General features: G+C 47.7%; 2 protein-coding genes across 4 annotated transcripts; one reads left to right on the top strand and one right to left on the bottom strand.

Moving 5' to 3' along the window:
- The first annotated feature begins 284 nt into the window (after positions 1–284).
- LOC123160347 (oxysterol-binding protein-related protein 4C) lies at positions 285–4,094 on the top strand. Of its 3 annotated transcripts, none has more exons than XM_044578157.1 (6): positions 285–508; positions 1,639–1,830; positions 2,606–2,851; positions 2,974–3,070; positions 3,180–3,580; positions 3,771–4,094. In XM_044578157.1, the coding sequence occupies exons 1-6, from the start codon at positions 506–508 to the stop codon at positions 4,032–4,034; spliced, it is 1,203 nt and encodes a 400-aa protein (XP_044434092.1). In that variant the 5' UTR covers positions 285–505; the 3' UTR covers positions 4,035–4,094. The 3 variants fall into 3 exon arrangements, with proteins under 3 accessions (XP_044434092.1, XP_044434090.1, XP_044434091.1); XM_044578155.1 differs by lacking the exon at positions 285–508 and adding an exon at positions 1,178–1,553; XM_044578156.1 differs by lacking the exon at positions 285–508 and adding an exon at positions 1,181–1,547.
- Positions 4,095–4,838: 744 nt separating this feature from the next.
- Positions 4,839–6,710, bottom strand: LOC123159945 (thaumatin-like protein 1b). Its single transcript, XM_044577753.1, has 3 exons — positions 6,059–6,710; positions 5,707–5,968; positions 4,839–5,563 (listed from the first exon to the last, which is right to left on the bottom strand). The coding sequence occupies exons 1-3, from the start codon at positions 6,585–6,587 to the stop codon at positions 5,155–5,157; spliced, it is 1,200 nt and encodes a 399-aa protein (XP_044433688.1). The 5' UTR covers positions 6,588–6,710; the 3' UTR covers positions 4,839–5,154.
- Positions 6,711–10,456: the final 3,746 nt, after the last annotated feature.

Genomic DNA, 10,456 nt, shown 5'->3' with positions numbered 1-10,456 from the left:
GGAAGAAACAGAGTCCACATCTTCCCAAATTAGGCGGGCAGCCGTGCGCGCTTTACTCGCGATTGCACAGGCCCGGAAAGGCGGAAACGTTTTGGCCCGTGCCGAGAAGCGTTCACACGCGCACGCCGACGGGACACGGCGAGGCCGACGTCACCGCGCGCGGCCGCCGCCAGCAACGGCTCAGACAGAGGCCCGCACCTGCCTCTGCCTCAAGGAAGGAAGGCGAACACCGCACGCACGCGGCCTCAAAAAAAGGAGAGCCTCCTGCTAAAAAAGAGAGGAAGGAGGTCAATCCAGCGATCTGCTTGCTTCTTCCCCGCCCGCCCGCCCATATCGAGGATTCCATTCCAACCCACCCCCCGTCGCCCGCCCACGCAGCCACCATACCCAGCTCGAAAACGAGAGGATCGAGGGACAGCAAACCCGCAATCCGCAGGCCAAGGCCGGGGAGAGGATCGAATCAAGGAGAGCTCGCGTCGGGGATTGGAGCTCACGCGAACCAACCATGGTACGCCCTCTTCTCGATCAATTGGACGTTCTCGCAAGCTTGGCCTTTCTTCTTTTAGCAAGTTCCGTGATCACCGTCGGACGGCCGGCGGCATACGCATGGCCGGGCGGTGGCGAGGAGAGCAGGAGATTCTCTCGATCGAAGATTGGGGGGCGGCGCTTCGAGCGTCAGGTCGTGTGGCCTGCGTCCACGTCAGGGTAGCGAATATCGCCCGTGCTTTCGCCTCTGGCCCGCCCGCCGTTCTGTGGGCCTTTCTGTCCCGTCTCGCCAATTTCCCCCTTCCGCATTCACCTTTTCACCTGTGCGCTTCCACATGTACGACTACTTGCTGGGCGGTAAAGGTGATTATCCGTTTTCCTTTCGGAAAACAGAACAAAAAAGTCATAGACGCCGCTGGTTTTTAATTTCGGAAACAAAACAATTTTGGACGATTTTGGATTTTGAGAAGGTGAATTTTTAACCTGTGCCGGCAAAATCAACACTGGGCGATCGACCTAAATCTGTGACGTCGGATAAGATTTCTTTCGGCACGGGCAATAATCTTTGATAACCTCGTGCGTTTTAGTCCTCGTGATGTAACAGACGGCTATCGGAGAGGCCACCTTTCCTTTTCTTTGCGACGAAGAAAGAGGAAGAGGCACCCACGAAATGGAGTCCGCGTTCCGTTTCCTTTTCATAGCCGCGTCGGGGGCGTGCACTCCCATGTAAACGCGACGCAAAGACACACATAGATAGCTCCAGCTTTCGGCTGGCCGGCCAACAGCAGCAGCACCTTCAGCCGGCACTGACCTCTTCCCCACTTTATTATTTAGTACAAACACACACCTAGCTACTACATATTCGACGGCAGATGGACACATGAGAGCGGTGGAGGGAAACCATCTCCCAGACCAACTCGATTTCGTTTTCGTTCCCGTTCATCGGCCAACTCGATTGGACCGGACTTTTCTTGGAGCCTCCCCTCCAAGGAAACGAAACCTGAATGCAACAAGCAAGATCCTACATGGGGCGACGGCGACGACGGCGAGCGATCCGCCATGTCTCGGTTTCCACTACCATTCAGTTAGCACCAGAACATCATAATTGGAGCCCATATGTATCTGACTGTATTAGTAACTGACTGGATGCAGGTTGAGTCGGAGGTCGACGCATCGGCGGCAGACACGGCCACGGCCACGGCCAGGGCCTCGGCGGCGGTGCTCACCGCGCCGCTGTCGCTGGAAGGGGGCCTCGCGGCGGAGCTCCAGCCGGCGAACCTCGTGCAGCGGGTGCTCAGCCTCTTCGGGAACGTCAGGCCGGGGGCCGATCTCTCGCACTTCCAGGTAAAAACAAACAAGCACCACTACTGTTCACTCTCGTGTGTGATGTGAGACTCCCATCTCGAGAGCCAAATTTGAATTCACTTGCTACTTTACTTACTCCGAGGTTAGGAGCACCACAGGTACTACCCTGAATCCGGCATAATTCAGGGGGCTGGTACTGTACTATAATAATCACTTAATCAGGGCAGGTTGATTTGCTTATGGGAGATTGGAGTAGGTGGGGTTCAGCTAGGCAGCAAAAACAAGTTCAATGAATTCCCGCGGATTTGAAACAAACCAAATGGGGCCCCAAAGCTTGGACTGTACTCTATATGATTAAACATGGAAGCTTCTCTCATGGTTTAAGAATTAGAGTGATTGAGTCATGTCACTTTATGTGCCAAGATAAGCTTATTAGGGGTTAGTTAGTGGTGTGGAGATCACACCTACTTATGATTTGGTTAGTCCTTTTCCAGGGACACTAAATTGTCGGTTAGCTCCCAGATTAAATTCATGAAAGTCTAATAGGTGCACTTCACAATCTTAATTTTGTAAGAAAAATATCTACACTTTAAATGTGCCACATGTTGTTTTGTTATCTTATTGTTTTATTCGTTGAACACTACTCTTTTGTATCATTTATTCGAAAATTAATATATAAAAATACACAGCATAGTCCTGCTGCTTCCCTAAAAAAAGATATATGTTCACCGTTGCCGCATTACTATTTCACGCAAGATTTTAAGCACACTACTACTTCACTGATGAAATGACTGACGAGCCTGATCATTTCCAGCTGCCTGCTACGTTCAACCTGCCAAAATCGCAGCTCCAGTTGTACGGGGAAATAGTCTACTGCGACGGAGATGACTACCTGAGCAGATGCGGCAAAGGCAAGGACAGCCTCGAGCGCTTCACGGCGATCGTCGCATGGAGCATCTCGACGACGAGGCCGCCCATCTTCGGTTTCGCGCCCTACAACCCGGTCCTCGGAGAGACGCACCATGTCTCCAGAGGGTCACTCCATGTCCTTCTTGAGCAGGCAACCCAACTTTTCAAAAATTACTCATTTTCTGAAAAACACATAATCTTTTTCAACAACGTGAATGATCATATATGACACTACTTTTCGAAGAAATGGTCATATGACATTAACATTTTCAGGTGTCTCATAAACCCCCAGTCTCGGCGCTTCACGCTACCGATGACGGCGGAAACGTCGAGCTTGTCTGGAGCCAACACCCAGTGCCGAAATTTAATGGTAGGCCACCAGATCAACAAATTCCAAGCTTCAGCATAACGTTGCTATTCAAGCAAGGATTTGCAAACTTATATAAACTCCTGTACCCCTTTCACTTGCTTCACTGAAGGTGCTAGCATAGAGGCAACGGTGCACGGCAAGAGGCAAGTCAGGCTTCCAAAGTTCAACGAGACATACGAGATGGACTGTCCAAACCTGCTCATCAGGCTGCTTCCTGGGCCCTCCGTCGAGTGGTCCGGCACCGTCAGGATCGTCTGCAAGGACTCCGGGCTCGAGGCAGAATTGAGCTACCACAGAAGCAACTCCTTCATGGGAATGGGAGGTGACGGGAGGTGCGTTAAGGGCAAGGTGTTCCATTCATCGAGCCCGCAGGACACCGTCTTCGAGATCGATGGCTACTGGGATAGGACTGTTTCGCTCAAGGATGTTGAGAGTGGGGAGGTCTTGGTTCTCTATGACGCGAACCTCTCCATCGCTAACCTCGTCACACCGGAGGTTAAAGAAGAAGAGGTGAAATTCTAGTAACTCAGAAGAAAATATATTGCATTTTCTTGTTTATTCAAAAAATAAAACAATTCACACTGTCTGTAGTTGTGATCACTGATGATATGGCATGTCAGTACACTTTCAGTTGAGCATGGCTGAAACTTGCAAAGCAGCACAGGGGTAGTACTCATGAATGATGGTGATAATTTGGCAGGGCTTGTCATCTACCGAGTCGACGGTCGTCTGGAGCGAAGTCAGCGAGGCTATCCTGGCAAAGGACTGGGAGAAGGCTAGCGAGGCGAAGCGGAACGTCGAGGGCAGGGCTAGGAGCCTTGAAAAGGAGAGGAATGAGAAGGGAGAGGTGTGGATGCCCAAGCACTTCTCATTGTCCCAGGACAAGGATGGGAACTGGGACTGCTGTCCATTAGAGAAATCAGTGCGTCCAGCTCCTATCGTTGTACCTTCTCCTTCTTCATGACACTGCATTACATGTAATAACAATGTTAAATCATATAATCAAGCTGACCATTCTTTTTTACATAATCTTTTTTGGATTGTTGGATTTCCATTGATTCTTCGGAGGATATATCCTTATGATTTCTTTCCCTATAAGAGCCCTTCGGATCATAGAATTGTGGTTGCTGGATTTTGGCCTGGCCAGCAATCCTGTGACCGCTATTCCATAGGAAATACAGTATGGCATGAGCTCAAATCTCATTCATTCTTTCATATGAGACGTCCAATACATTTTGTCTGTGTCTCTTTCTACTCTCCCCATTTCTCTGAAATTCCTGTGTTATTTTCCAGTGATCCATTCGTAGGCATCATTGCAAAAATTCTTGTGCTTCAAGTCATGTACGAATCTACTCCCTCCGCTCCTAAATATTTGTCTTTCTAGAGATTTCAACAAGTGACCACATATGGAGCAAAATGAGTGAATCTACACTCTAAAATAAGTCTACATACATTCGTATGTTGTGTCCATTTGAAATGCCTAGAAAGACAAATATTTGGGAACGGAGGGAGTATAAGTCATGACATTCCAGTTATGCATTATTTTCTATTTCTCACATTTTCAGTTTTCTGCTATCCAAAGAGTCCCTTAGTTGCTTCTTTTTCTTCTTTTCTTATTCTCAGATTTCTTGGGATGAGAAATTTCTCTCGAGAATTAGATAGGGCTATTCAATTCAAACTATCTTAACACTACAGAAAAGGAGAAGATTTATCACCCGACAGTGCTATAAAGTTCCTATAAGCTATGAATCGTAAAAACAGAGCATACTTTTCCTTATTAATAATGGAATTAATGAGTATACAATTTGTACTAGTAGATTTCATTGTTGGCCTGCATGAAAGAAGCCAATATTTACATCTCCCCCTATTTGCACCACCAGTACCATCTAGTTACTGAATACAGGAGGGTTTCAAGTTGCAACTACTGTGAATCTGTCAGAAACTCCTACAAGATCTATGCTTGGATGTACTCTGCTTCGAGCCTCTTCTTCCTTCCACGCCTAAGATCATCCGATCCCTCACGTATTCGAAAGCTCGAAGGCCGGCTCGACATGAAACACTGGCTGGCCTTTCATGGAGAATGATCATTTAAGGAACAAGAGCGCTGCGGGTAGCAGAAACCATAGCTGACCGTATCGCGTGCTCGCCGCCGACTGGATCATCCCCGGCTGGTAGGCGCTTCTCACGCCATTGTCGTCGCCCGTCAGGGGCGGCTGGAAGGCACTTCCGACGCCATTGCTGCTAGCCAAGGGTGTCTCGTAGGTGCTTCCGATGCCATTGGTGCCAGTCGGAGGTGTCTGGTAGGCACTTCCGACGCCATTGTTGCCTGTTGGAGGTGGCTGGTAGGCACTGCCAGCACCATTGTTACCTGCAGGGGTTGGCTGGTAGATGCTTCCAGCACCGCTGTTGCCTGTCGTGGGCGGCACGTAGGCGCTTCCACCACCATTGTTGTCAGCAGGAGGAGCACTGTTAGCATCAGCAGGCATGTTCAACCTGTAGTGTAACCATGGGTTATCCATCAAATTCCCAGTATTTCAAAGCACAAAATTTCAGCTGTACATATCATGTTGAAGTTTGGCTCGTTCGAACTACCGAGTTCATTCAGAAGCACATTTCATGTCGAAGTGATTGATTACCCGGCTGGAGGGAGGCAGAAAGCGATGGTGTAGTCGACGGCGTTGCAGGTGAAGAGGCTGCTACCGTCGTCGTAGGCGTAGCTGTAGGCCCGCGGGCACGCCGACTTGAAGACGGAGGAGTAGGCTGTCGGGCTGCACGTGTCCGGCGTCGCGTAGGCGCCGCTGCAGCAGTACTTGTCCTGCGTGAACGCCTCGCACGCGCTCTGGCATGCCACTGCGCCGCCACCATTGCCGCCGGCCACCTGCAGCTCCTTGGGACATGCTGCAACAACATGGTTGTTTACGTGTCAGAGCATACACTTGTACAACATGGATGCATAGCTACTTCATAATGATGCTACGTGCCACGTACAGAGGTTGAGGTCGGCGGCGCAGCCGGTGGCATTGCAGCTGCCCTGCCGCGCCCGCGGGACGGCGACGACGGGCAGGTTGTACCCGTCGACGAGGCTCACGTCATAGAAGTCCTGGTCGGCGGGGCCGCCCTTCCCCAGCGTGATCTCGAAGAGCGTCGCTGGCGGCTTCCCGCCCGTGCCGCCGCACTCCATGTGTCCACCACCGCAGTCGCCGGTCTGGCACGCGACCGCGCCGGCGGCCGCGCCTGAGCCGTCGGTGCTGAAGTTGCACCCCGTGCGCGCCCATATCCGGCCGGACCAACCAGCCGGCGCCGGGATCCGCACGGTCTGCCCCGGGTCGAGCCTGAACCCCGTCGTGGGCAGCTGCGGCGTGCCCGCGCCGGCCATCGTCCCCGGCCAGATGGTGTGGGTGCAGTAGTTGGATATGGTGAAGCTGCAGCTCGCCGTCGAGACGCTGCACCACTGGGCAGCTAGTACCAACAGAACAAGGAGCAAGCATGGCGCGCCGTGATTTCTCGGTGCCTCCATGGTCTTGAGATCTTCTTGATTTCCTTGTCACTTGTTGCATGCAATCCTGTTCGTCATCAAATATATAATGGCGTGCAGGGTTCAAAAATGGAGTTAGTTGCTTGGTGAGATTGCTTTAGCATTTCCCATGGATGGGGTGGCCTCAGAGAGAAGAAATACCTTATGTAAGAATCCAAGTGACACGCACAAGTGAAAATGCTGCTAGGAGCCTATAAAACAACACTCGTAGGTGTGTATGCCTTAATTTCACACAAGGTAACTTATTTTTCAGTCTAAACCAATCCTCATTTTACACATATAATGATCACTAGAGCATTGAGTCAGTGTCCTGTACATGTATGTCCCGTGCTCTATCTACCCACTTCCACGAGGCATCAGGCTATGATATGACCATTCCAGTCCACATTGACCAATCTCAAATAAAATAAATTTTTGAAGGGGATCATTCTCAAACTAGAGCATTCAACTATCCCATTTTGGCGCAACTCTATGGTGTTCTCTGACATTGCTTTCAGGGGGATGTAAACTGCAAACTTGGCTTTGCGGCAGTAAGAAGTACCACAAGAGAGCAACGAAGGCATCAATTTCTCACATCCATGGTACAGATTCTACTTAGTATAACTAAATCATTTCATCAACATAAATGATATCTTAGGTATTTAAAGAGATGCCAGGTGCTACCCTTGCAGATCCAAAGAACAAAAATGCCGTCTTACCCATCAGTTCAGATAAAGCATAGCTTCCAACTGGGTGTTACAACAAGAATAACCATCCATGCACAACTACTTTATGCTTCAAATAACCTATGCTGCAGCCTATCAGCATTTGTGTCACAAACTCATGATGCAAATAGATCCTTGAAAGTACCAGTTCGTTTTTTTCGATAAAAGACATTTCATTGAATAGATATATCGAGGTGATACAATCGCATCGAAAGAAAGCCCGGCCTCTGCATAGCTAGATGCACACAGCCAAAAAAGTACAAAGTACCCTAAAAGCAAAAAATAATTTGATACAATGCCAATCAAATAAAACATGTCCAGCCTAAGGAGTGGCAGATCCTATCCGTAGGTCACACCGCCATCTATGGGGGTAGAAAACTTCCTTGGCCGAACGCTCCAGCCGTATAGACGCCATCATAAAAAGGCCCCTGTCCTCCGGACTCTGCAGGATAGACCAAGTACGGAGCCATCGTGTACACACATGAATAACCTGCATAGGAGATGAGACACATTTGTTATTAAAAATCACATCATTCCTGGTAAGCCACAGTGCCCAGCATAAGGCCGCCGCTCCCACAAGAATATGTGCAGAAAATTGTTTATCAATACCCGGCAACCAGTTGCCGAACATGTTTCGTGCACTACATGGTGGGTATAGATTCGAAACTACTTGAACTATGACCCAAACTGCCCGAGTGAACTTGCACTCAAAAAACAAGTGTTTAATAGACTCGTCATGTTGGCAAAAGACACATGTCTTGGAACCATGCCAGTTTCTCGTGCCAGATTATCTCTAGTTAGGATGACTCCTCTGTTAAGAATACAGAGGAAAATCTTCACTCTTAGAGGGATTTTGAGCTTTCACAATTTCCTGTTATCATGTGGAACATCACAATGAACCATTGCATCATACATGGATTTGACTGAAAATTTGCCATTCTGATGCAAGTTCCATCAAAAAATGTCTGGCTCACCTGACAGTTGAATGTCCTCCAGGCGAGTGAGTAATTCATTCTGTGCTGCCAGACGAAGGCCAAAAAGGTCCCTACGAGAAAAAATATCAAGGTTTTCTTGTCCTAAAACTTGTTTGATCGTGATGAATTTATGTCTAACAATCCTGTACAAGCTTGGATATTGCACCTTTAGTGGGTTGTTCCCTAGCCAGATGTCTTCCCAGAATTGAACCTGAGAACCGTCCCTAACTGAGAAGGTCCCAAATTGGAAAAAGAATTCCTTGGCCTTCATCACACCACTCCAGAAATGCGAATCCCCAAGTTTCCAATGAACTTGAGAAATGGCATTGGATCCCACATACTTGTTGTGAATGATTTCCTGCCATACTCCATTCTCAGTGAGTAGTTTGTAAACCCACTTGCTGAGAAGAGCAATGTTTTTAATCTCAAGGTCTTGGATTCCCAGCCCCCCTTGACTTTTAGGTCTGCATAATACGCTCCACCTAGTCAGTCGATATTTCTTGGATTCGTTATCACATTGCCAAAAAAAATCTGGATCTAAAGTAGTCTAGTCGCTGGAGAACCCCTTTCGGTAGGTGGGAGAATGACAACATATATAAAACCATGTTGCTTAGGACTAAATTGATCAAGATCAATCGTCCCCGTAAGACAAGAGTTTGGCCTTCCAACTGGCTAAGCGTTTCTCAAGTCTCTCTTCCACATGCTTCCACTCAGCGATAGTTAAGCGCCGATGGTGTATGGGAATACCCAGATATCGAATCGGAAACTGCCCGAGCTGGCATCCAAAAATCTTAGCATACTCAGGTGCTGATTCTGCAGCATCGCCAAAGCAAAAAAGTTCGCTCTTATGAAAATTAATTTTGAGACCAGAAAGTTCCTCAAAAGCACATAAGAGCAACTTGAGATTGCTTGCCTTATCTAGATCATGATTCATGAATAGAATAGTGTCATCCGCATATTGTAGACTAGATAGACCATCTTCTACCAAGTGTGGAATGACACCACTAATTTGACCATCCAACTTAGCCCGCTCAACAAGGGTAGCTAGCATGTCGGCCACAATGTTAAACAAAATAGGAGAAGCGGGGTCCCCTTAGCGAAGCCCCTTCCTTATCTGAAAATAGTTGCCAACGTCATCATTAACTTTTATGGCCACACTGCCTCCAGAGACAAAGTTCTCTACCCAACGACACCATTTTTGTGAAAACCCCTTCATGCGCAAAGTTTGCAACAAAAAGGACCACTTAACCTTATCGTAGGCTTTTTCAAAATCTATTTTAAGATTTTAAAACTTACATTCAAAAGGAAAATCGGTCGTTATTGTTGAATACGACTAGCCTCCTTAATCTTAGGCAAAAGGATAATTTCCCCAAAGTTTAAACAAGAAATGTCAAGGTCTTCAGCATGCAGTTGGTTAAATAAATGAACCAAGTCTGCCTTAATGACGTCCCAAAAACATTGAAAGAACTCTGCGGGAAAGCCATCCGGACCCGGAGCCTTGTTGTGTTCCATTTGAAACACCACAGTTCGAATTTCTTCCTCAGAGAACGGGGAGGTTAGGAATTCATTTTCTGCTTCCGTGACTTGAGGAATGTCATGAGTAATGGATTCATCCAATTGAAAATTTGATTCGGCTGAAGGTCCAAAAAGCTCTTTGTAATACTTAGTAATAAAAGTTCTAAGAGGTACGTCCCCCTCAATTCGGCCTTCCACCTGGTCAAGGGCGAATATGCATATTTCAGTAAGTGCAAAATTTATGATTCACATGTAGATGACGGGTAAGTAGCAAAAAACTACAACAATTGCGGTTAGGGTTCCGAAAAATTACCTGCTTATCTTTTTTCCCGTTGGTACATATGGTTTTGTCTAGTTTTTTCGCAGAAAACACTAGTGATCGGTTGGGCTCAAATTGAACCTGATTATAACATGGGTGGCTAGCGTCAGGGCCAAATGTTACATTTGACCCTTAATAGACAGAGTGCGTGTTGACCATTCATTAAGTTAGAAGTAGCAACATAGCCACAAAGGAAATTGCTGTCATTTTTAAATACAAATAGTGATTAGCTGGGCACAACAGGTACACTGCCGAGTGATGATTAACATGCAAGAAGTTGAAAGAAAACTAACTTGGATGAATCATGGATGGATCTTGCCGGGTAGGGCCACATGGATA

Source organism: Triticum aestivum, chromosome 7B, assembly GCF_018294505.1.
Source record: "Triticum aestivum cultivar Chinese Spring chromosome 7B, IWGSC CS RefSeq v2.1, whole genome shotgun sequence".
Lineage (NCBI taxonomy): Eukaryota > Viridiplantae > Streptophyta > Magnoliopsida > Poales > Poaceae > Triticum > Triticum aestivum.
This window is presented reverse-complemented; position numbering and strand designations above follow the sequence as displayed.

What these genes read in the sequence shown, in the direction of transcription:
- LOC123160347 (XM_044578155.1), top strand. Translation starts at nt 1,491, where the DNA reads ATGCAACAAGCAAGATCCTACATGGGGCGACGGCGACGACGGCGAGCG. An exon ending in GAGCGATCCGCCATGTCTCG is followed by an intron (nt 1,554 to 1,638) that starts GTTTCCACTACC and finishes GACTGGATGCAG; the next exon opens with GTTGAGTCGGAGGTCGACGC. An exon ending in CGGAGGTTAAAGAAGAAGAG is followed by an intron (nt 3,581 to 3,770) that starts GTGAAATTCTAG and finishes ATAATTTGGCAG; the next exon opens with GGCTTGTCATCTACCGAGTC.
- LOC123159945 (XM_044577753.1), bottom strand. Translation starts at nt 6,587, where the DNA reads ATGGAGGCACCGAGAAATCACGGCGCGCCATGCTTGCTCCTTGTTCTG. An exon ending in CGCCGCCGACCTCAACCTCT is followed by an intron (nt 5,969 to 6,058) that starts GTACGTGGCACG and finishes ATGTTGTTGCAG; the next exon opens with CATGTCCCAAGGAGCTGCAG. An exon ending in TTCTGCCTCCCTCCAGCCGG is followed by an intron (nt 5,564 to 5,706) that starts GTAATCAATCAC and finishes GTTACACTACAG; the next exon opens with GTTGAACATGCCTGCTGATG.